This window comes from Perognathus longimembris, chromosome 3 (assembly GCF_023159225.1).
Source record: "Perognathus longimembris pacificus isolate PPM17 chromosome 3, ASM2315922v1, whole genome shotgun sequence".
Lineage (NCBI taxonomy): Eukaryota > Metazoa > Chordata > Mammalia > Rodentia > Heteromyidae > Perognathus > Perognathus longimembris.
The window spans coordinates 48,266,356-48,293,181 of record NC_063163.1 but is presented as its reverse complement, the minus strand read 5'-3'; the positions used below and the strand labels follow the sequence as shown (position 1 = coordinate 48,293,181).

Sequence of the window (26,826 nt, the reverse complement as noted above, 5' to 3'; positions counted from 1 at the left end):
GCGGGGCTGGTGCGGCCCAGCTCAGGCTCCTCTGCTGCCTTGGTGCTGCTCTGCCCCCGCTAGCTCCGGTGTCCTCCCCGAGTCTGCAGGGGCCCCTTGCTGCCTGACTTGTGGCTCCTTTGTTCCCTCGGGGTAGGGAGGGGTAAGGAGGGAGCTCTAGCCTCCTTGCAGGCCTTGGGTCTCTGCTAGAGCTGGTCTCCCATTGGGGGAGGGGTAATGGGGAACTTACTGGTCCCGGATTGTGTGAGTGTCCCGCACCGCCGCGGGCCCCTCGGGGCTGTGGTGCTGGGGTGCAGCGATCAGTCATTTGATGGTGGCGTCCCCAGCTCTCCACCTCTGCACCGCCCGGTTCCCCTACTGCCTATGTCCGATCCTGGCCGTTTGGTCCCGCAGCTCTGCACTCAGTTCTGGGGTCCGTGGAGCTCTTGCTGTCTGGACTCTGCGCTCCTGGCATGACTTTTTGGCTGTTGGTTTGCTGGCGCCGGTCCCCTTTCCCAGCCTGGCCCTGTTCTGGTCAGGGTCGGCAGGTCGGGGGAGGGTACCCCGGAGATTTTCCGGCTCCGTGCAGGCTACAGGCTCTTCTTTTTTTGTTCTTTTTCGTTTCCTGCGTTTCTCTGTTGCTTCTGGTTGTTGGGTTTGCTGGATTCTTGATGGGGTGTTGGGTGCTGGAGTTCCCAGGTCACTATTCAGTTGGAGCGAGATGGGGTGTCTCCCTACTGTGGTGGTGCCATCTTCCCTCCTCCCCAGTACTCCTTAATAAGTAGTGTCAATTGGTCCTAGTTCACCTACTTATTTGGAATGCTTTAGGTTTCTGTTGTTATCAGAAATGCCACCATGAATATTTTTGTATAAGTCTCCTGGTATGTAAATGTGCAAGCTTCTCGAGGCCCTAAAAGCAACTTTGCAAAATTGCCTTCAAAAGTAATTTGTACCTTTGTGCCAACTGCTCTCACCTGGTAATCACTCAGGAATCCATGATCTGAGGATCATGGTTCGAAGCCAGTACTGGACAGAAAGTCCTTGACACTTTCCAACTGCCCATCAAAAGGCCAGAAGTGGACCTGTGGTTCAAGTGCTAAATTGCCAGCCTTCAGTACAAAGGCTAAGGGAGAGTGCCCAGGCCTTGAGCTCATCACCTGGTAAAGCACAGATTCCCCCCTCCTCCCCACACAGAAAAAAGTGGTTTAAGTCTACTTAATCTTACTAAGCAGAACACAATATTTCATCATCAATGCTTTGGTAGTCAGACCTTCAAATCTAATGGGTATAAATTAGTATTCAATTGTATCTGAGTTTAAATTTCCCTGAACTTTAATGAATTCAGACAACTTTGACAGGGCTATGCACAGTTCGTGTTTTCTCCTCTGTGAATTACACATGCACACCTTGCTGGTATATTCCTTTTGCCTTTTTCCATACTAACATTGTCCCTTTTATATGTACATTAATATATGCTACATATATACACACTCCCACCATCATACATACATGTATATACCTATATACACACATATAATCTTAAATGACAATAGTTAGTTGAGAAACAAATAGGTTTTCCCAGTTGACTCTTAGCTTATTTTTTAAATGACATACTTGATATCTACTTATGGTATACCTTGTTTAAAATCTTCATAAGGTCTTAGTGACTTTGACTGAGATCTCGATTTTGAATTTATGTTGCAAAGATTGTTTGTTGATATCCTAAGGACAGCCAGTACTGGTAGCCATAGACATTGTGCATCTTCCCTTAAGTAGGTTTTTACTGACAAAGTTTATAAAGAAAATTCTCTATAAAGCTGCTTATCTTTTGTTGGATTTACCTCTTTGTAATAAGTACCATTGTCTTTAACTTAGCTTTTTTCTGAATAATTACTTATTTACTGTGAAAGTGATGTACAGAGGGGTTACAGTTTCATACATAAGGCAGTGGGTACATTTCTTGTACAATTCTGTTGTCTTTTTCTGAACATTGTTCTGCGATTGCACCTTTGTAATACTTGCAAACTTACTAATCTTTACAAAATATGCCACCTTGGAATATCATCTTATTTTCTCTCTCGTCCTTTTAGTTCATTCTTTCTGTTCTTGACACTAACTAGGATAATTAGTACAGTGCAGATAATTAGTGCAGATAATTACATTCCTGGGTTGGTCTGACTTTATAGGAATACTTCAAACATTTTGTAATTAACAATGCTATTCTTTTATTTATAGTTTTTACCGTTTCCTTTTTTAAAAAAATTGATAAATTTATTGTTAAAGTGATGCACAGAGGGGTTAGTTTCATATGTAAGGCATTGAGTACATTTCTTATCAAACTTGTTACCTCCTCCCCATTTTTGTCCCACCTGTTTCCTTTTTTTAAATCATTGCTAAATATTTCTTAAAAATTATTATGGTGATTAAATGCTTTCTATGCGTAGACTGAAGAAATATTATAGTCACTAACATGGTGGATAAAGAGGTTATCTTTCCCTAAAGCATTGTGTTCCTAACTTAATTTTTTTTACTATTTTTTTATTATTCTTTTAATAAGGAGCTTTGGTAACACAGCTACATGATATTCAAAGATGAGTTGGTGTGTGGATTTTATATTCTTGAAATGATCCATTCCTCAAAGTTCAATAGAACCAGTCAAGAAGGGCCTGCAGTGCCTGCTGCATCTGTTTTTGGAGGGCTAGTGTATTGGAAGAACAATTACCTTACTGTGTTGCTGTTTCTCTGCTGTTTTAAACCTTTCTTTCCTCCTTTCACTGTCCTTCCCTACCAATGAGGAGCTGTAACTACTGACTTTTAGCCACTTGCTTTTTGTTTTTTTCCTTTTGTTGCTGGTCCTGGGCTTGAACTCAGGCCTGGACATTGTTCCTGAGTTTTGTTGTTGTTGTTGTTGTTTTGTGTGTGTGTGTGTGTGTGTGTGTGTGTGTGTGTATGCGCTCTAATGACTCAGTAGTTAGAAATAAATCTCATGGACGTTCCTGTTCAGGCTTTGAACCACAATCCTCACATTGCACCCTCCTGATCAGCTAGGATTACAGGCATAAACACTGGTGCCAGGCTTGCCATGAAATTAGAGGCATTTAAATAAAATGAAATCTCACTAGATCTAATTCAGAATAATCTGCTTTCTAAAACATAAATGCACCTGGAAAATCAAGTTATCAATGTCAGTTTTACAATAATTTTGTATTTCTGCAATAATCATCCAGTCTCTCAGCTCTAATCCAGCTTCTATGTTAGTCTGAATTTTCTAAATACTCAAAACTATTGACCAGAGCAAACTTCCAACTCTTTTAATATGGTTAACAGCTTTTATTATACTCTGGGATGGTCCTACCTCCAGCTCCCCAGTGACTGCTGTTACAGCCAGACCTGGCTCTATAAGATCTTTGGTAATTACATCATTCTTGCCTTTTTAGCTTCATTCATATGTATAACATTACTATGCTATTTCGTCACATTCTGTGCCTTTATGGCCCCTTCAGGGAGCAAGGATGGCCTACCCCTGGACCACCCCATTCATGTTTTCTTAACCACTTGGTAACAGCAGTCTGGTAGTAAATAGTTCTCTGAAATTTACCACTTACATTGTATAACTGACTCACTGTGGCTTCTTGACGCCATTTTAGTTATGAGTACTTACCCCACGGGACTGTGAAAGACATAAATGATTCTGAAGGAATGAGTGCAAGTGACCCATGTTTCTTCCTCTTTTGTGTAATCTTCTGAGTGGCCAATATGTGAAAGACAGCAAGAATGCATGTAGAAGACAGGGTATGATTTACCTGCGCACAGGGCCCAGACAACAGAAGTACACTGAAGCACACTGAAGAGACTATTCATTCAATAACGGTTTTGTGAGCGAGTAGTCAATTCATCATATGTGATAAAACACAAACTTAAGAAGTGTGATGAATGTAGAGTTAGAGAACAAATGGTAGCTTGTAGCAAGTAAATGATACAAAGAGGTTATATTCTGTTATACTGTTTGAAGATAATGACAGGTATGTATCAGTCTGCTTCAAATATTATGGCCTTTATGTAAATATTTGAGAAAGTGGGCAATCAGTAGTTTACATTTCAATCGAATTCAGACAGAAAAACACAATATTAGCTCTAGTAAATAAAGCCAGTTTAAAAGCCTAAGCTTTTAATAAAACACACATAAAATATCTGATATCCATAAAGTTTATTTTAAAAAAGTGTTAAAAACTACCCATACAGGAGTATTTAATATACTTAAAAAGTTTGTTCCCCATAATGAAGGAAAATACATTTGCAACATCTTCCAGACGCTATCTTTATAAAAGTAAAACCTCTCGATGCTGAAATGTACTACAGTAGATACTAGTTTATGCTTTTTAAGTCACAGGATTGGAATTAATTTTTCCTATGTCCCCCCACCCCCAATGTGGCAGTTCTTCTTAAATTAATGACATTCAATCATGATATACCACAGGTCCTTGGATAGCGTACACACTGCATATATACTGAGTAAGTCTTCTCTAGCTGCTGTCATGTAATTGTTTCAGATAAGCATTTGACTTTTAAGTACAAAGAGAAATACTACATCCCATGATTGTAAACATTCACCCAGAGCTTCTAGAGCACAATGAGTAATAGCAGTGGCCGAGAGTCCACTAGCTGTTCCTCACTATCTAGATACTTCTGAGATTAGAAGTGTGCCGAAGGTCAATCTTGTCATAAAGCCTTCCTCACTTGTAACAAGTTACAAGTTTTAACAACTACTTTGTAGTTCCAGAATATACACCTGAAAGTCATTCTCAAGATGGCATTAAGCACCATTTTCGCTTACCTGAACTATATGAGTTAAATTCAGCAGTATGTGTGACCATTAATATCAGATATGAAAAGAAACAGTGGGTCTTGAACCCCCTTTTGCAGACACATAGAGTACACCAAGGTCCAGTTAATATGAGCGGAAGCTGCTCATGCATTTGACCAAGAGTACAACTTCCCCAGGGCTGCATGCAACCCACACATCTGAGGCACAGCTATTACTTCTGTCAGTGGAGGCTACACAAGCAGATTTAAGGCTGTTTTTGGCTATAAAGAGTCCACTCTCCTCTTTAATATTCTTTTATCTAGATCACACATGACCCAAAATTTTGTAGAATGGGAGTTAAAAACTCCCCAAATACTTTTTAAATACTGATAACCCATACAATTTGCCAGTATAGTTATATCAGGGAGTGGGGAGTAATCATACTGAAAAGCATTATTTTTTTTAAAAATGCAACCAGAAAATTTCAACTCTTGTCCCAGTTTCCTAGGCCTAACTTCATTTTCTGACTTCTGGCCAACTTCATATTTGTCAGATTGTTCGCTGCAGTTCTCATGTTGATCCCAAGAACAAAAAAAAAACATTTAGAGATGATCACTGCCATCCAGTCTGGGACAGGCCTGGCTGCAAGGAAAATGGCGTTCCTGGTGTGGAAGGGTAAGGAGGGAAGCCCTCGGGCTGAGTAGGGTAGCTTTCCAGAGCAGAAGCTGAATGGACCTGGGAGAAAAAAAACAAACACACAGTTTCAAGCAGAGTGCCAAATGCAATCAGTATTGACTTGCTTTGGTTGTGCTACACTACACATATTCATAGAAGTAAGAAAAAAACAAACTTTTGGGGAAGAGAAAAGTCTGCTCAGTTTCTACCATTTTAGGAAATATTTAAACTTCTTCACGTAGAGGAGAGGTATGCAAGTGTCACTAAAATAGCTAATATTCTTGCAAATAGGATTTTTTTTAGTGGAAGACAAGTTGTTGTGCATAAGAAAGAATCCATTTTATTCAGATGGTCCACTGGAGATTTAAAAAATCTCTTTGGTGGGGGAAAATTCATACAGAGTTGTTTATCTAAATCTCTGTTACTCTTTTGAAAGAAAGCAAGCACAATGTGCAAATTTGGATGGAATTAACTGATCTTGAAATCCCTAGACTTTGTACTAAGCCGATTTTTTGCTGCGTCTAGGGTTTTCCTGTGATCACTGCTGAGGGTACTTGTGCATGCTACCTTTCTATTCAGGCTGGCACTGCCACTTACCTGCTGCAGCAGAGCTGACTGGGCAGCTGCACTATGCTGTAATTCTTGTAAGGATGACTGTGAAGCATTCTGGGAAAACCCAGGGATCCCTGGGAGGGACAGGAGGCCTGGAAAAACAGAACTGCCTGCAGCCTGAAGTCCAGATGATAAACTAAAGGAATGGACACAAACAGGTCAGACTGCAGATCAGATAGAGAAGCTGCTTTCTATCTGTCAAGCGGTATCTTAAGATGTTGTAAACCAAACAGAACCTCTTCTTCGGTTGTAAGGAACTAGAAATGCCAGCCAGTCAGGATCTAAAAATGAATTCCTATTATAGTATAGTCTATGTATATAAAGAATGCATATTAATATATTAAAATAGTATCTATTATGAATTTAATAGTATTATGTATACTATGTCTCTTTACTTTGTAAGCAGCACATACAAATACTAAAACTTCCCTAACAATCATTAATATTCTATGTCTTAATCTTAACATGAAGATCCAGGAAACCTTAAATAATTTTTTGGCCCAGATAAACATAATTTAGTATCACCACATAATGACATTTTGACTTCTGTTTCTCTAAAATAAGATCAATCTAAAGTTTAGGCTAAAAAAAATTTGAATCAACTTGCAAAGTATTCACATACCCAGCTTGTGCAACAAGAGCAGAGTTGAAATTGGAACTAAATGCTGAGGCGAATCCAGGAAGGACAGGAGCTGGTGATGGGGCTGTGGCAGCCACAGGCAGGGGTGTGACAGCAGCCACTGTGGAGGGCGCCTGTAGCCCCGGGAACGAAGGGACAGCAGGGGTCACACTTGGGGTATTTGAGACAGAAAAGCCAGGGTAGGAGGGGTTTGAAGGGGGAAGAGGACCCTGGGTGACTGGGAAGAGCGAGGGCACAGCGGTGGGCAGGCTGAGGGGAAAAGGGGCTGCTGAGGCGGGAGCTGAGGCAGAAAGCCCTGAGAGCGCAGCCACTGTGGAGCTGGGGTGAGGCGTGGCTGTGGAGGTGGTTATCAATGACCCTGCGAGAGACACAGAGGGATTAAGAGAAGGGCTGCTGGGTAAAGGAAAGCTACTGGTTAGAGCAGTAAAAGGAGGGAGAGCAGTGAATACTGGGGCGATGGGGGTGGAGGATGCATGCGGTGGGAGGGAAATGGAGGAAAGGGGATTGGAACCATTTAAGGGAGTACTCAAACCAGAGAGACCTGACAAGGCAGGGTTAAGGCAAGTAGACAAACTGATGGGCACAGAGGTCGAAGTGTACGCACGACCCAGAGTCCCTGACAAACCTAAAGTGCCATGAGAGGGATTGACGGAATGAGATGGGCCTTTGAAGGCCGAGGGAGTAGGACTCGTGGGCTCAGTTTTGATCATAACTGGAATCGTTGTTACTGCAGGGTTGGAGGAAATACGCAGGTCTGCGGTGCCAGGGTGGTGGCCATGCAAGAGGGCCATGGAGGAGCCACAGCTCATAGGCACTGAGGCTGAGGAGGCCACAGGGGCAGCTAGCAGAGCCTGTGCAGGCTGTGTTGGGGGAGTGGTGGTGGAGTTAGCTGCTGGAGATGTCAGGCCTGGGAACATGGCCAGCGCTGGAGTGGATGACCTCTGCATGGCAGGAATGGTGGATGGGGCATAACACTTGCTAGGGGCTGATGCAGGAGACTCAGAGTTTCGATTAGGAAGAGAGGATAATGAAGCTAGCCCACTGGTGACAGCGGATGACAAAGCAGAGGAATTGATTAAGTTGGTGTCGTTTGACGTCAAAAAGCCTTTCAGAGCAGAGAGAAGAGGACTGTTTGCACCAAGTGGGCCAGTGGTGCTGGGAGCAGACCCACTGGCAATTACAGAAGGCATTGGGTGGGCGACCCCATGGGATGTTGGTGTTAAGGGCAAAGGGACACCTGTGAAAACCGATGAAAGTGAAGCAGAATTTGGCTTGTTAGTAGAAGCAACAGTAGAGCTGGAAGAAAAGGACAGGCTAGTGGAAGCAAATGTTTCACTGGAAGCCAGGGTGGCCCGGGGTGTAGATGAGGCCTGAGGGGCTGGGGTTGGAGGAGCAGAAGGCCCAGGCAGTGGCACTAGGCTGGAAAAACCAGAAGGAACAGGTGCAGATGTGGTACTGTGGATGGAAGCAGCAGGTGCAGCAGGCAAGGAGGGGGTCCTGATCACAGTTGGGTTTGGCGTTGATGGCTGAGGTGCATGGACGGCTGAGGAGACCTGGCCTGGAAACACAGGAAGGACTGTGTTGGGCAGGTTCATTCCAGAACCGGTGGCAGGTGCTGATGCAGATGGATGGGTAACTGCCTTGACTGGGGAGGCAGTAGGGACCGGAGTTGCTGCAGGTGTGGAGGCATTAGAACCATGAGGAGAAAAGAGTTGACTTGCTGGGGTAGAAAATGCTGTGGGAGAAAGAAAGGGAAGAATTCATTATGCTGAAATATCCAATCTGAGCTCATGCCTATTATTTTTTAATCATAGTTCACAAATAAGAAAACCAAGAATGGGTCTAACTGGCTCTTGTAATACTTAAATTCCAGGATTTCATTCCTGATCTTCTCTCTGGAGCCTAAGTCAATGGCCTCTATCTGTCAAGCCACAAGGAGGGAGCATTAAGAAGCTTAGAAACTTTCCCTTCCTATTTTCCCACTCTTAAAATCTGAATACATTTGTGAGTAGGTACAATGATTTTAATTCTAAACCACTTATCCAGAAAAACAACCAGACATCAGTTCCTCTCTCAAGAACTTTTGAGTATGTGACTTCCCTTTCAGGAACATATGGATTCATGCCCATCCCTCCAGTATTGTTGCTGTCCCATGGGTTGAGTAAAATATCTCCTATTATTAATCTAGGTGGCAGCCTCCTGGTCCCTCTCTCTACATTTTACTTATACTGACTGACCAATCTATTCTACATCAACCTTAGCTTTCACCTTGCTTGTCCTGATAGCTCCTTAAGGGACAAAAGTGGGCTTTTTTTTTTTCCTTAAAGAAGGGCCGGGGATGGAACCAAGGACCTCCCATGCGCTAGGCAAGCCAGGTCAATCTCCCATAGAAACCAGTTCAAAGTACCATTGAAGTATCATTCTCAGGGAAGGAACTTTTCCATCTGAGACTCCTGTGTGCCAAAATAACTAGATTCATGTGCTACTTTGCTACATAAGAGCCGATTCCAACTTTCACCCATGTCAGGAAGCAACTCCTTCCCTCTGCCATGGTGCTGCTGCCACCTGGAGGAACTGTCTGACACATTGCACCTGCCATGCCCTTTCTTGCCCAACAGTACCACTGAAAGGACTACATCTAAAAGTAGAATCTGACATAGTAGGAGTCAAAAAGGGGTTTTATTCTGGTGTTCATAGTGAAAATAAAAAGGTCACAGAATGCAGTGACGATGGGCACACGTGCCACAGGGCAGTCAGATGTCATTGCAAGTCTGCCATCAGGATACAAAGTCATGAGTTGACTGATCCAGTTTAATATGTGCATTTCATGTTGCAGATAGAACATACTAGGGTTAAGCCATTGTTAGGACATTGATTCATTGTTAGTCCATTCATTCTTTATCTAAGAGCTTTTCCTAAACTATTTTAAGTATGTTCAACTCCAGCTGTGCTCAGTGACTTCACAGAGTAGACAACCATGACAAGGTAACAGTTATCTCTGACCAAATTTAGTACTTACTTTGATTCTGTGTAGGTTTTGGCTGATTGGAAAAATCTTCATTTTCTATATAAAAATAAACAAAAGTTAATTTTAGTCAAATTTTCTACATTATAATCAGAGATGAGTGTCAAAAAAGAACAAAAAATGTAGATATACAGCAGTAAACAAAATGTATGCATATGGGAAAAATAACTGTTTGGTGTAAGTGAACTGAACACCTGGGGGGGAGGGAAAGGGGGGAGGGAGGGGGGCATAAGGGACAAGGTAACAAACAGTACAAGAAATGTATCCAATGCCCAACGTATGAAACTGTAACCTCTCTGTACATCAGTTTGATAATAAAAATTTGAGAAAAAAATATCTAAGTATATATACATAAAGACTGACAGGACTAAACACAATTGTTTTTCCTGTTTGAACATCCTGTTCTCCCACAGCAGGTCCTTGCCTTAGCTAGTCAGATTTTAAATTAATGTGGCACAGTAGCTCAGACCTACAGTTCTAGCGACCCAGGAGACTGAGATCGCAGTTCTAGGCCAACCAGGACAAAGAAGTTCATGAGACCACCCTGTGTCCAAATATTCTTAAAAGGTTTGGCGGTAACAAAGTCCCCCAGATCTCTTTAATTTGATAGTCAACAGGAAGCTTTAAACAAAACCAGATACTATTATCCTTTTTGGATTTTTTTTTTGTCAGTCCTGGGGCTTGAACTTGGGGCCTGAGCACTGTCCCTTGCTTCTTTTTGCTCAAGTCTAGCACTCTACCAGTTGAGCCACAGCGTCACTTCTGGCTTTTTCTACATATGTGGTGCAAAGAAATTGAACCCAGGGCTTCATGTATATGAGGCAAGCACTCTACCAGTCGGCCATATTCCCAGCTCTTTTTTGGATTCTTTATGTACAGATTATTTCCCAAACTTGTTTGACGGTAACAATCACTTGGTGATGATTTAAAAAAAAAATGCTTCATGCCTATAATCTGAGCTACTTGAACGTCCGAGACTGACAAGAGGGCAGATGGGAGGCCAGTCCAGTCCCTCCAGAAAAGTTTGTGAGACCCCCTTCTTAATAGAAGACCTAAAATAAATGGTGTATAGGCATGTGCCCTGGTAGCACTTGAGACCCACACTTCAAAATATAACCAAAACAAAAAAGGGCTGAAGGTGTGCCTTAGTAGTAGAGCATGTGCCTAGCTAGTGTTGAGGCCCTGAGTTTAAAACTCTAGTACTACCAAACAAACAAACAAATGTAAGTAAAATAAAATATTGGGGATCCATCTCTAATCTACTAAATCAGAATCTCAGCAAGTGAGAAACCGAAGATACATATATCAAGTGCTCCAAATAGTCCCCAACCCAGAAAAATCTGCCTTACTCTCATTCTGCCCCTCTTCTCATGAGCAGTTCATCACCATTGTCTTCCACTACTGACACAACAAACCCACAGTGGTACATTACATAAGCAGCTCACATTTACTTAACTGGGGGATCTGGAAGGCTCTCCTGTGAGTTCCATAGCACTTATGCCCTCTCAGCAGTTATTCCTCTTTACCCCTTAGAATCTAAGTTAGCATTTGCTATAGATAAACCACAATCCAATCTCAGAGAAATAAGATGATGCAAAAATATGCAATTTGAGTCAGGTACTAGTTGCTCATACCTATAATCCGACCTACTACTCAGGAGGCTGAGAGCTAAAGATCACAGTTTTGAAGCCAGCTCAGGAAGGAAAGTACATGAGACTCTTGTCTCCAAGTAACCACCAAAAAGTAGAAAGTAGAGCTATGGCTCAAGTGGTAGAGTGCTATCCTTGAGCAAAAAAGCTCAGTGATAATGGCCCAGCCTGGGGGGAAAAAGTACAATTTAGAACCAATCAGGTAGACTACATAGAAATTTTAATGCTTTCCATACCTGTATTTCCCACTACACTGTGACCTCTTTGTAAACAGGGTGCTTTGCCTTTGTATGTCCAACATAAAGCCCATTACAGGGTCATCTAATAGTTAAAAATAATACTGAACAATTATTAAAATATTATTCTGTACTGCAAAAGGGAAGCTGACATTATGAAAACTGCCCTGTGGTACCAAGGACCAACAACCAAATCTGTCAGGCCCTTGAACGCAGGCTCTTCTTGGTAGAACATCTCATGCCTAGCAACCGCTCCCTCCATGCATCTATCTGTGTATGTGTTAGTCTTTGGGTATGAATTACTTACTTTTAAACACCCATAATAACATGACTTTACCTGTTCCTCCTTGATTTGGGGTATATGGAGGTGGAGGGGGTACACCTGGAGCTATGACATTGGCTAATGGTACCAGACCTGCGTTGTTATAAGCACCTAAAATGAAAATGTAATACAAAAAAAATACACATAACTTAGTGTAACTCAGCATCATTGCTGCCATGGGTTCCAACTGTATTAGCTATCAGACTTATTATTATTTATTTTTTGGCCAGTCCTGGGGCTTAGACTCAGGGCCTGAGCACTGTCCCTGGCTTCTTTTTGCTCAAGGCTAGCACTCTGCCACTTGAGCCACAGCGCCACTTCTGGCCATTTTCTGTATATGTGGTGCTGGGGAATCGAACCCAGGGCTTCATGTATACAAGGCAAGCACTCTTGCCACTAGGCCATATCCCCAGCCCCTATCAGACTTATTTTTAACTGCATTAATTGCATGCAGTTGTGCAACAACTTTTTACAACTGCTCGGTGGAGATTGGAGTTGGATTTAGGTGACAACTGACAGCAGTGAGACAAATGAGGATGTGCACTGCAGGCAGAAGCCCACTGACAGGCGCACGAGGCAGAACCTGCCATACTTAAGTTCAAGCATACATGGTTGCCCTTTTAAGTTCAAGGTCATTTATCAAAGCCAAATCTACAATAATGAGTGATTCAAGTGGATCTGAATTTCATTTATCATAAGGAAAATCAAATGGACTCTGCTTCGGTGGTACAGAATATAAGTAGCTGATCAAGTGCTACAGATACCCCAAGCATGCAATCTTAACTTTCAAATTAATAAATAAACAAAGGAGTAAAATGGAGAGCACTCTTACTTGGTGCAATGGTTGCATGTGGCCGGCATGGAGGTATTGGGTAAGGAACAGGTTTGTGTGGATTGTATGTTGAAGGAGGCTAAAGAAGACGGGAAAATATAGCAGAAGAAAACCAAGTAAGCTGTTTGTTTACAAGCAAAATATACCTTGCTTTTTAAACCAATAAGCCTAAAACTGCTCCAGTGTATCAAATGCTACTACACTAGGAGATGGTAAGAACTAAGGCTCTTTAATAAAAGTGGTTCCTATTAAAACTCAAAGGCATGCCCTGTCATAGATGGCTGTGCATTTAATGCTCAATTATCGCCAATAAAGGGTGAAACTTTATCCTAAATAGCAAATTTCTTTCTGATCCAAGTAAATTCAAGAATTACTATCCCCTTCTTTGTAACTAGCAGAAGATATCAGCTCTTTGAGAATCCTAAAGACAATAGACTAACTCACTAGGAATTCTTCCCATCATCCCCAGTTTCTTCTTTCCTTTTGGAAGATAGAAGAGGTTTGTCTTAGCATCTGGAATTCCACAACTTCTACAGAATGTATACTGGAATTAGGAATTCAGTACTTTTGTTCTTTTGCCTGCTGCAATCCCAAAGCCCACATTTTATTGTACAGTTGTGGGTATTTCTGTTATTAAGAAAGAACATTCAAAAAATTGGTCTTTATGGAATCAGAAGCATTTAAAGCTAAACATTTCAAGCTGTACTTTTACCTACAGGAAGTGAGACAGTGTGAATGAACCACTGGGACAGAATAGATCCACTGCTGGGAAAGGACCTGGTTTTACCAACAGCCACTAGCATTCTAGTCATGGCGATAGGCAAGAACTGCAAGATGGATGTGCACAGGTGTCTCAAACTTCAACAATCCTTTAATACAAGGGTTAAATTCTCCTGTTCAGTTTATAGCCAGTCATAATCATTCCCTTGAAAAGATTCAACCTCCTGGTTCCATCCTTATTTCACCAAGCTGACCTCAAATCCAAACATCAGTTAAAGCAAACGTCAACTCATATTTCCGACTCAATAGGAAAATAGGAATAGGGAAGAATAATTTGACCGGTGTCACTTTAAAAACTAAAGCACTGAGTAGAAAACTATATGTGATACTAGTTTCATCGTTCATTTTAAAAACATACTGGTTTGGATGGTCCAAGAATTCGTGCAGCAATTCCTTTGCCTTCATTGGTACATTCTTCACCATCTTTTTTCAAAGGGGTTCCCTATTTACAAAAAGGAAAAGAAAAACAATTTAGACATTCTAGATCTTACTCTGCCCCAGAGTCTTACTATGTAGTCCAGGTTGGCCTTAAGCTCTTGATCCTTCTGCCTAAGTGGTCCCAAGTGGTGAGATTCAGGCATGTGCCATACTGGGCTGGCCCTGATAGGGTTCTTAACTTTCCTGTCATGAGACTCCACAATATTAGCACCAAGTTCTCTAAAGTAAACATGCAATATGCAGAGGGGAGTGACATAGAAGGATCCAATATATTCCAATTTCTTTCTCTAAAAAAAAAAAAGAGAAACATGAAAATGGGCTTCTAATACCCCAGTGTACAAATATGCAAAAGAATGAAGTAAGCCAGGTGCCAGTGGCTAACATCTACAATACTAGCTACTCAGGAGGCTGAAATCTGAGGATCTTGGTTCAAAGTCAGCCCATGCAGGAAAGTCCATAAGACTTTTATCTCCAATTAACCACCAGAAATATGGAAGTGGCACTGTGGCAAAAAAGTGGTAGAGTGCTAGCCTTGAGCAGGAAAACTCAGGGACAGTGCCCAGACATGAGTTCAAGCTCCATGATTGGCCAAAGAAAATGAAATAGAATACTAAAATACCAGTTGAAAATGTTGGGGGAAAAGGTATTCTTCATTAAAGCAAGTGTGTTATGTTTTCAAAGACAAAGGAAACCTCATTAAGGACTGTTAAACACACCAGAATAAGCTAACTAGATTAACACTGTATGTCCTTAATGGCACACACTAGTATATAAAAGCCAACTTCCAAGATAGTCTTCATTGGTAATAATCTTGTCCATGCCCTTTGTATAGTCCATATCCCTGAAAGAACAAAGCTGACCTGTGTAACAAATAGCACAGGGTAGAAATGATGGTATTTGACTTCCAAGATCAAGTATAAAAGACCCTGTACTTCTACGTGGCCTCTCAGATTACTTAATCTGGCAGAAGCCAGCTGCCCTGTCATGAGAATATTCAAGCAGCATATGGAAAATCCTTGTGTCATGGACCAATCCCCCTGACAATTAGCAACACCAACCTGACAGGCAAGAAAGTAAGCTACCTTGAAAGAATAGGCTGAAGTTCAAATCAAGTTTTTGGATGAATGCAAATTCACAAGAAACCCTAAGCCAGAACTACCCACCTAAGCCATACCCAATTTCCTCACCCATAACTACTGTAAGATAAATATTGATCATTTCAATCCACAAACCAGGGATTGTTACACAGTTACAGAAACGGAAACAGTTATTTCACATGGGGTTTGAGGGAACATGGGTGGTATTAAAAACATTTCTCTTTCACAGAACTTCTTTCAGGCTTTACTATACAGTGTGATTCTCATGAAGGAAATATGCCATGCAAAGCTTCCCTCAGTCTACATAGTATTGAACTGAGACTGAGAAATACTATAAGATCTGAGAAATGCTCCTTTATTAAAGGTAAATCAGTACTTCCACAATACATGTAAAAACAAAACTATCCCATTGTGTTTGGCTTCTTCTGAAAACCTTACACAGATATGTTAATGAGCCAGACATTGGTAGCTCATGCCTCTAATCCTAGCTCCTTGAAAGGTACCTTCAAAATCAGACCATGCAGAAAAATCATAGAGACTCCATTTCCAATGAGCCAGCAAAAATGCCAGACTAGAGAGGCACAGCTTAAGTGATAAAGTGCTAGATGTGAACCAGAGCTCCTGAGCTCAAGTGCCAGTACTGGCACACACACACACACACACACACACACACACACACACATTAATATAGCTATTCATCGAGGTAATAACTTCACAGAATTCCTTTCCTTTGTAAAAACCTCATCACCTAGTATCTTCTCTTAAATATCATGAACTTATGCTGCTTTCACATTGAGTCATGAGAAGTTTCACATATAGCCAGAATAACATACTTACTGGGAATATTCCATTTATACGACTGGGTTTTCCTTTGGGATATGGGTTTCCTGGGATGGTTCCACAAGAAGATATCATAGCATGAGGAGCTTTGCAGCCCCCTTTGGAAGCCTATAATATAAAAAAGTACCTCAAAAAAAGCCAAATCAACTCCAAGTCAAGTAATTTGTTAAATCCTGCTAAAATGTATGAATTAAAGAATACCATCACCTTCCATTTGTTCATATATCTATTAGGGCAAACAATAGTCCAAATGTAATATAATATATATGTAATATATATATAGTATCACTGTACAAAAACTAAAATGGTAACATTAATGTTACAACTACTATCTCCTTAAGGATGTTTTCACAATATTCTGTAAACTGTGTGGAAAGGAAGTCTATTTATTGGTTAATCTGTTCCACAGGTCACTAGGGTCTCCAAAGAGCTATACTAGTGAATAGCCAAGAGTTATTTTGGATACAACATGTTACAAAATTCTAGAAGGGATTTAGGTTTAGACTGCATTACTACACCCCAGCCTCTAAAATGCTGCCTCACACATAGTGAGTTTGAACCCCTGAAGTCTTTATATTTTGATCTAGATCGTACAGGGCTAACCACAGTACTACTGTTATCATTTTGGGCTGGGGATGAAAGCCAAGGTCTTCAGCATGCCAGAAAAGTGCTGTACCACTGAGCTATATCCCCAGACAGACCCTGGTGCACAATAAATAAGATAAATGAATGAAAAATCCTGTTAAAGGAATTCTATTTCTATATTATAGAAGTATTTAATTTATATATAAAACTATATTATGTCTTATATACACATACTTATGTGTCTGCAAGTTACACATTTTTTGTTGCTAAATTGGGTTTATACATTTATTACACCTTTATTTCCATTAGCTGTATAATTCAGCTCCCTACTAAACACTTTAGCCCTTATAAAAATCATCTCAACTAGAGGCCTGGCTCAAGTGGTAGAGTGCCAGCTGTGAGCAAGGAAAAAAATCTTCTCAATTTTGGGCCATTCATTGTAAATTATACTAGATGAATAATGCCTTTATATATAAATTTGTATATTTCTACCTTTACCCTTAGAAAAAAATGTTAAAACCTCTAATGTCTGAACATTTCAAAGGGTCTGTAAGCCTACATTTGAGAATACAGTAGTCATGCTAATTAATGAAAAGGTACATTCTACAGAATACTCAGTGTTAATACATTCTGGAGAAGAAAACCAAGAGAAATTTTAACAAACAAAACTACAGCCATGTATATATGACTCCATGAAGATTTCAGTCAAGAGAACCAATAACAAATTTAAACATGGGTTCAGATCTTTCTGTGTATCTGAAACACAGAGAAAGGCAGTTACCACCCTTTTTTGAATTCAGAGAAAGCTGTGATGATTAAATCTGAGTTTCAAGGCTACAGGAGAGTAACTCAGCACATTCTTCATGTAGGTTTCTTGTTATTTCAGCTTACAGCCATCAGAAGTCTAAGGGATTTTCTACCTTAAGTGACAAGTCATGCTTTATTAGGCTTGGTACTGCTTTATCCTCTTTTATACATTTTAAGCTGACATTCTTTTATTTTTGTACTCATGTTCTATAAATTTAACATAAGCCTGTTAAGACAGCAAATTGAAAAGCTCAAGTTCCTTAGTATTTTTTTTTCCCACTCTCAAGCCATATCCTTTGGCACCCTTACCCCCAGCATCCCCTACAGCCAGTTCTATCTTTCCTCCAAAGAGTCAAGTTAGCAGAGGAAGACGAGGACATTTTATACACCACCATTCAAAAAAGCCATCATATCCTCTTCATAGCAATCTTGAGGAAATCACCTGTTCAAGCACTCTCTTACACCGTTTCTTCTCAGACATGTTTATCCTGAACAAATCTTCAATGGGGCGGGAATTCTGGGCATCAACAATGTTTCTACCAAGGAAACACAATTCAGCTCATTGCTTAAGAACATAGATAGCATCAGCAACTCTGGTACCAAACAAGCATATCTGAGGCTTCAGGACCCAGGAAGAAGATGGGATTATTTCCTTTAACAGATCAATCTAAACATGTTCATATAACAATGACAAAAACAATAACATGATTACTGGAAAGTTACAAAGTAATACTGAAAACAAAAACCATAGTTTTGATTTGGAGATAATCGAGAAAGATGGAAGGGCTGACATCAATCAAGATGCACTGCATTCATAAATTGATCTATCAAACGGAAACCCCCACAATATAACTACTTACAAATTATAGAGAAAAAAAAACTAAATTGTTTTGAAATTCTTGAAAACAAAGTTTCTCTGAGGAGTATTAGGAGAGCTATGGAACTAGAATGTGTGCAATGCATTAAAAGTGAAGACTGACCTAAATGTTTGCCATACACTTAAATTTTGTGTTTTAATGGATAGTATCAGCATATAAATCCTCAAAATGTATGCCCTATGGATAAATTAACTTGCATATCCTTCACCTGAGCAAGGATTAGATCCTTTCCTTTTCTCAATCTCATGCTCATTATGATTATCTCTCAAGTGCTCCGAGGTGGTTTCACTTCCCTTATAGCATTTAAAGTTCATTATCTACTTCATAGCTGTGAATTCTTATTTTTGCAATGAAGAGAAAGAAGGTTCAGAAAGTACAGGTGTCTTGCTCCCCAAATACATTGTGTCAGTGAACATCAGGCCCTTCTGTCTAACTCTTAAAAAAGTCCTATGTTTTCAACTTGTCTTTCATGTTATTTGGAGTAGGAAGGCAGCAAGTCACTGATATGTAGAAAAATCAAATTAAAGCATGTCCTATGATTTTGCAGGTTGTACCACTCGTGTGATAAGCACACTGGCTATTACTCACATGGAATCAGAATCTATCACTATACATCCCTAGACTGTATTTTATTGAGGGTCTATTCATGTACATAGTTCTCACACATTAACACACAGCAATGAACAAGAAGACAGATTTGAAATAAGAAAATGAACTACTTACGAAGCTAGCAGTTCAAGAGCAACTAGCTTGTCTTTACTGAAGGTGAAGCAGTTGAGTATATTGACCACTTCTGCTGGGTGAACAGCTACCATCTTCTATTGATACAAAAAAACCACATCAATGTGAAGTTTTCATGCGAGGAACATATCCCCCACATCCACCTTACAAAAACATAAATGGTCTTAGTAGGAACATTTTAGGTGAAACAAAAGCAAAGGCCCAAACAACTCAAAATGAAGCTAGAAAACATGTGAACCATATGATTAGCATTTTAAAGGATTTATTTTCAGATGAAGATCTAAGATTTCCTAAGAGCTCTTTTAAACCACATTTCCCAATGTATTCATTTATGGAGTGAAAAAAATGAACAAGTACTACCATCCTGTGAAATTTTATAAAGGTAATATTTAGACATATTGGAGATTAAACTAGTCAAAGGGCTAGAAACCAACGACAATATCCCTCTCATTGGGAGGAGTAGGTGTACCACAGATCAGCACTTTCCAAACAACAGTCTATAGTGCTGGACAGAGCCAGAAAAAACTGGAGCTGTTATAAAGGGCTTACTTAATGTACACATTACAACCTAAGATTCAGTGAAATGTTACACAATCATATACTTAAACATGTAAAACATCTAAAACTACTAATGTAGTTCTTACAATATATAGAAACATTCATTTTATAACTTCTTTGGCAAAATCAGTCTTCTGTGTGAAAAAAATGTGTCAAATCAGACTGTGTTTGTTAGAAAAGGGGAGACAGTTTGGCTCAGGTAGATGAAATGAATTGGCCCGGGAAACACTCTTCACCTCTGAACTGTTCTAAAGTAGGTAGAGAGGCAAGCAGGCTGCAGAACTGGCATGAATTTGATAAAATAAGGTGAGACTCTCATCAGTATTCCTTTCAGAAATATTGTCTCACTGGTGTCTGGAGAAAGGTGTGTACCCCAGAGGGTGGGAGAGATAACCCTTACTTCTTTTGTAAAGTAAAACAAGCAAACAACAACAACAACAACAAACCAACACCATGAAAGGAGGTGGCAAAGAACACCCAATACTTTCTAGGCTGATTCCTGTAAGAAGTCAAGGACTTGTTAACTGATTCTACCAAAGCTACCCATGCCTGATACTCCTCCCTCTACAAGCCGACAGGTGCCCTGCACCACCTAGATGCTCCTCTTTACCCAGACTCCAGCCTATATTATCCTTTCTAACAGCTACTGGGTCTTCATGCATACTATAACAGTCCCCAGGAAATAATAACACAGTTACCTAGGCTACGTCCACTATGTTCAATTTCTATGGGTGGCCAATGCCTACCAAAATTGACAGCACAAATGGAAGACTCTACCTTCAAAAAAAAAAGGTCTTTTGGCCAGTAGAGACCCAAAGAATGTAAGCATAACCTGTTTGACCTGATGACTCTTCTAATTCAAGCTAGTCAGTTAATATTTTCTTCTAATTTGTTAATCAGAGAAATGTGGTAGGCAATTTAATAGGAAATACACTGTAAATTTACACTTTAGGAAGTTTAAATCGTTGAAGTTTTTATAAAATTATCATAAAATACTTACATGCTGTAATGCTTTCATTGCTTTCAACTGAGGCTCAGCCCAGGAAAAGTATCTCAATAAATCAACCACCTGAAAGCAAAATATTAATTTAGTGCTGATGACAGTATGTTTGCATACATTTCTATTAAAATTGTTCCAATATTTAAAATAGTGCAGCCCAGGTGATGAAGATGATACTGGAATCTAAATGTGCTTTCCATCAGAGTAGCCAGCCATATCTGAATGTGGAAACTTAAATCACTTAAAGCTAATTTAAAATTCAATTTTTTAGAAGCACAAGGCACATTTCAAGTGCTCATTAGCCATATGAAGCTAACAGCTACCACAGTGAGCAATGTAGACAGGAAGATTTCTACCACCACAAAAAGTTCTGTTGAACAACAGCACTGGTCTCAAAACAAAGGAAAACAGGCCAGGCACTGGTGCACACCTATAGTCTTAGCCACTCGAGGCTGATCTGAGGATCATGGTTGGAAGCCAGTCTGGGCAGGAAAGTCTGTGGGACTCAAACCTCTAAGTAACCAGTAAAAACCCAAAAGACAAAAACTAAAACAAAAAAATTGTTAGAGCTTTGCCTTAAGTGATACAGCAGCAGCTTTGAGAGAACAAGTTGATGGACAGTGATTGAGTCCTGAGCTCAAGACCTCACAAAACATACAAAAACAAACAAAAGAAGAAGATAAACCAGGAAAAGGTGAGAGCCAGTGAAAGGGCCAGTGAGAAGTGCTGGATGGTGATAGGATGCCAGCTTGGGACAATAAAAGTATAGTGAATGGAAAACTTTAAAAACAATGGAGTGTGGTGGGATTTCAACTGTCTACACAGGTGTGTTGGATATGACTTAGAGAAGACTACTGACTTCTACCTTCACTGGAATATGTAGGGCACAACACTCACTTCACCCATCTATTCTCTAAAAATCTAAGGATCACCATAGGCAACTCCAACAGTTTTTTAGTTGTGTTATCTTTTTGAGAATTGAGATAGCGAAGTTCTCATTAATTCCTACTATCACCCAGACAACTTCAAACAAATGGGGCAAACATTGTGAGACATAGACGATCATAACTTTGAAGCAGCACCTGGTCTGCTGATTCCAAGGATAATACAATAAACAAACAAAAACAAATGCTACAAGGGGCACTGTAGAAACTACCTTATTGTGAGAGCCTTAAAAAATGGGTGAACAAGGGATAACAAGTTTGATAAGAAATGTACTCACTATATGTAACTGTAAACCCATTATACATCACCTTGGCAATAAAATTAAACTTAAAAATATGCGAACATTTCAATTCTTCAACTTAAGTTATCAGGCAAACTAGAGCAGTATGTGAACAAAGTGAAAATATTTTTCCTATAAAGTAGCACACAAATAGTAAAGTGTTCATACTTTCCAGTTAATTTGGAATGAGTCTATGACCTTTTCTATGGGAATAGTATTCCCACTACATAGTCAAGGCTGTATTTCATTCATCATCATAACACTTAAACTGCTAGCCTTTTAATGCAGCTGGTGGGCTTAGAATGTCTCACTTAGAAATAGCTTAATAAAGACTTTAATCACTTTAGCAAACTGAAGTATCATTAAGGGAAGATATCTACAAAATCACACACACACACACACACACACACACACACACACACACACACACACACACAGAGCTACTGGTTATAACTTCCAAGCCTTTGAGAGTTTGTGCTGTCTACTAATCTGATCTCCATGTTTAGGCCCAGAATTGCCCTCCACCTTTATTTCTGATTTCTAGCAAGAAATTTCCTAGCATTCCTCAGAAATTGTCCTCAAGGACATTGGATACTGTCCAAATAAATTTGTAATAAGAAAATGGGACAAGGAAACCTGTTTGGGATAGACTATTTTCCTCAGAGGGTAGTTAAGGGGGGAAGGAGTATGATAGTGGGAGTGAGACTAATTAAAACACAATAGAAACATGTAGAGATATAACAATAAAATCCTACCTTGTATATATAAGCTAATAAAAATTATCCTCCAGGGCTGGGGATATGGCCTAGTGGCAAGAGGGCCTGCCTCATATACATGAGGCCCTAGGTTCGATTCCCCAGCACCACATATACAGAAAATGGCCAGGAGTGGCGCTGTGGCTCAAGTGGCAGAGTGCTAGCCTTGAGTAAAAAGAAGCCAGGGACAGTGCTCAGGCCCTGAGTCCAAGCCCCAGGACTGGCCAAAAAAAAATAAATAAATAAATAGATAGATAAAATTATCCTCCATTCTGTGTATGTGCACATACATATGCACAAACACTTCTTAAAAATTATAAAGATAGAGGCTGGGAATGTGGCTTAAAGGTAGAGGGCTTGCCTAGCATGCATGAAGCCCTGAGTTTGATTCTTCAGAACCATATAAGAGCCAGAAATGGCACTGTGGCTAAGGGACAGTGCCCACAAGTTCAAGCCCCAGGACTGGCAAATAATAATAATGATAATAATAATAATATTCACCCTTAAGTAGGGTGAAAAGTTTTCACTAAACTACTCACGTTTAATACACTAGTCTTGAAAGTAAGGGAATCATCTTATTAAAACACTGTATTGCTGAAGTTGTAGTTAGTGGCTTCATATAATGACATATTTCAAGGCTTATTCATGTTTTCTTTTATATTATCAAGTAGATTTTGTTAATTATTATTATCATATAAATATTTTATGCATTTGGATAAGTGTGCCAATTATAATTTTGGTGTGCCTAGAATAATAAACACTTTGAACGGCTACCTTTTTAGTCATTTTCTTTAGAATCATTTTAGAAATAAGAGCTGTGGGGCTAGGAATGTGGCTTAGTGGTAAAGTACTTGCCTAGCATGCACAAAGCCCTGGGGGTTTGATTCCTTAGCACCACATAAACAGGAAAAGACAGAAGTGGCCCTGTGGCTCAAGTGCTACAGTGCTAGCCCTGAGCAAAAAGCTCAGGGATGTGCTCTGGCCCCAGGACTGATGAAAAAAAAATTAAAGTAAAATTAAGAACTGTGGTGAGCTAGGCTGTGGCTCAAGTGGCATAGTACCTGTACAGCAAGTACTAGGTCTTCAATTCAAATGCACTGCTACTCCAAAAAGAAGTGTAGGTTTATAAAATATCCCTGATTTATAAATTCTGTAAGGTTTTCTGCTGAGAGCTACTTAAGTTCCTGAGTAAATGTAGCAACAAAGTAAGAGCAAGTCTGTATTTGACTAGCAGGTAAATACATACATTAACTAGAATACCAGTTCAGGGAGAAGGCTTTAAATAAAGAATACCTGTTCACTAGAGAAGTATCCATGCACATATTCAATTGCTTTTAGTTTATATTCTGTCAAGACAGCCTAGAAAAGAAAAGCAGTATTAATAAGCAGCACAGTAATACATACATACATACATACATACATATATACATATATATATATATATATATCAAACTGTCCAAGCAATTCAACAGCATATACAGTCACTGGAGACAGTGCTCCCAGATTCTGTTAGGAAGTAGGGGAGGTATCCTGAGAAAAAGACCCCCTGGGGATGCCCTACTCACTCCTACAAAGGAAAGAATGCCATTATAACAGGGAAGAGTCAATACTGGGAGAAATTACATACAGTATTCCCAACCCAACCTATTTGTAATTTCTTAATGTAGGATTTAAGTGACAGAAAAGCAAGAATACAGCCGGGCACCAGTGGCTCATGTCTGTAATCCTAGGTGCTCAAGAGGATGAGATCTGAGGATCAAGGTTCAAAGCCAGACAGGGCAGAAAAGTCCATGAGACTCTTATCTCCAATTAACCACCAGAAAACCTGAAGTGGCATTGTGGCTCAAGTGGCAGAGTGCTAGCCTTGAGCTGAAGAACTCAGGGACTGTACCCAGGCCCAAAGTTCAAGCTAATTGACAAAAAAAGAAAAGAAAAGAAAGAATAAAAGGTCAGGTTGAGGTTTTTCGCATCTCTACAGGGACGTAAGAAAGAGAATGTAAGTTTGTAGAATGGCCCCCAGTCCAGACATATGATCTTGGCAATGTGACTCTACACTTGATGGTACCAGAGTTATTCAGCTGAACTGCTGGCCTGCTGCTAAAAACCAAGGCAAGTGAGGCAGGCTCTAGAGTCACTCCCCAGGTCTTAGCTAGGGCAGGGGGTGAGAAGTGTATCCAGGTGGATTAGGGTGTGACCTCAGAGTAGGGGGGAGCTAACTGCCCCCAAGGTGTGCCAGTTACCTAAGTAACTAGACTGAGCTTGGAGCCCTCCCAGGGGTAGATCTTACACTACCAAGCAGTGCTAAACCTTGAAGAGCCCAGCTAACCAACAGGAGGGCAGCAGGTAAAACCATCAGTCTTCCCAGAGGGGTAGTCAAAAAAGTGAAATCAAACAGTAAGTAGTCACAATTAGAGGCTAAAGTTACCATTGAAGTCAACACAACCTCAGCCCCCAAAAGTCTACTAGGATGCTTGTTTTAAATGACAATAGTGACATTAAAAATAATCTATGAAACAAGAAAAGGACAGACCTGTTTAATTGGACATTTACAAGGTTTAAGAGCAATTAAAGAAAAACAATAGCAAACCTTTATTTAGAAATGCACCTGTGGTATTCCAATTTAAAGTATTTAAAATAAGGCTTAAGCACCCAATCTTTAAGCAAAGGAAGCAAAAGAGCATCTACTGGGAGCAGAGTAGGAGTAACTGAAGTAGCCACCACATAAGAACAGCCTTTCATCTTTGGAGGACATCCTGCTCCCCTCATTTCTACTTACTATAAGGCATTTTTAGGATAAGAAGGGAGAGGATATCCATATTGAAACCTTGTATCATCTATAAATAGAAAATCTACTGATCTGCTTGAATTTACAAGGTATTTTTTCAGGCAAGCTGAAAATCAGTTTATGAACAGATTTGACAAATTCCAAATAGAAACAGCAAACCAGTTCCAAATATTGCCATATAAATTGGATTTACAAGTTTCTCAGATTTAAACCTGTTTTAAAAATCCACAAATAAAATATCAAAAACTAAAAATGGCCAATTTAAAAAAGAAAACTTAAACTAAGGAAAATAGTTTCATAAGCTGAAGTACACAATCAATACCAAGGCACCCAGTACAGACTCTTGGAAATGCCCACTACCTGCCCGGATGGCCTAAGCAAAGCGCCTATGCCTCTTCCCGTTTTTTTTTTTTTTGTTTTGTTTTTTTTTTTAGTTCTAAGGAGGTAGCTTCTTTTGGTGCCGCAGATACCCACAGACTCTACCCAGAATGCTTCCGGTACTTGATGGGAGGGAGGAGCTTCCAAACAACCTCAAGAAACCTAGCAAACCAAGAGTGGGGGAGCCCCCCTCCTCCCCGACAAAAAATAAACAAATTCAAGGTACTTAAGATCTCTTCCTAACAATGTGATTTTAAACTTGTCACACTTGTTATTGAATATTCTAATTTTGTCCCGCCAGGATTACACTCACCCCCACCCCCTACCCATCCTAAGATTTGGGGTAGGGGGTGGGGGTGAGTGTAATCCTAAGAATTACCAGAAAGAACATGTCTACGTATTCAGTGCTACTTTTCGAGTTTTCGGTCACTCCCGTTTTACCGAATGATAAAGGATTTCAGATTAAGTTGCTTATCCCTAAGTACAGTTAGTAGAGATTTGCAGAAATCGGCTTGGAAACCGAGGGTAATGAGAATTTCCACAAGACCTTACTGACTTTCAATAACTGACGTTGAAACGCATCGAGATTTAGCTTTCCTTCTACGCGCGAAAGTGCAAGTGCATCCAGCAATCGTGTGTGTGTGTGTGTCATTACCTTCCTAATTTCATCCAGCACCGTTTCAAAGGACTTTTTATCCATTTTGAGGACAATTTCGATGTAGTTTTCAGACAACTATAAAATCTTCATCTCTGGTCGTCCGCGCCGATGGGGTGGGGGGGGGGAATGTTTACAGTCAAGGACGGAAAGCACTCCGGGAGGGGGGAGGGAGGACGAGAAGAGGTAGACGATTGCAAACTCCGCTAATTTATTAAACCTCGGAGGCTGAGAAAAACTTTTAAATTACAAAAAAATAAAAAATAGATACAAGCCACCGCCTGGAGGCTTCCGCAGCTTTCTCCACACAAAGGTCCAGGGTGTCTCGGGGAAGAGCAAAGCGTCGCCGCGCAGCCCGGGTCCTGGAGCCGGGCTGGAGCGCGCGCGAGGTGAAGGCCGCGGACCCCAAGCGGCACCGGCGCCCAGAGCACCCGCGCCCCTCGGCCGCCTCTCGGCCCGCACCAGCGCCGGCACCGGTGCGCCTCACCGCCGCGATCCAGGGTTCACTGCCAGGCTCCAGCTCATCCCCG

At 40.4% G+C, this 26,826-nt stretch overlaps 1 protein-coding gene across 1 annotated transcript; it reads right to left on the bottom strand.

Moving 5' to 3' along the window:
• Positions 1-4,390: 4,390 nt before the first annotated feature.
• On the bottom strand, positions 4,391-26,547 carry Proser1 (proline and serine rich 1). Its single transcript, XM_048341461.1, has 13 exons — positions 26,297-26,547; positions 23,772-23,837; positions 20,499-20,567; positions 18,923-19,017; positions 17,764-17,857; positions 15,927-16,037; positions 13,913-13,996; positions 12,775-12,853; positions 11,958-12,053; positions 9,730-9,774; positions 6,693-8,445; positions 6,056-6,206; positions 4,391-5,518 (listed from the first exon to the last, which is right to left on the bottom strand). The coding sequence occupies exons 1-13, from the start codon at positions 26,339-26,341 to the stop codon at positions 5,396-5,398; spliced, it is 2,811 nt and encodes a 936-aa protein (XP_048197418.1). The 5' UTR covers positions 26,342-26,547; the 3' UTR covers positions 4,391-5,395.
• Positions 26,548-26,826: the final 279 nt, after the last annotated feature.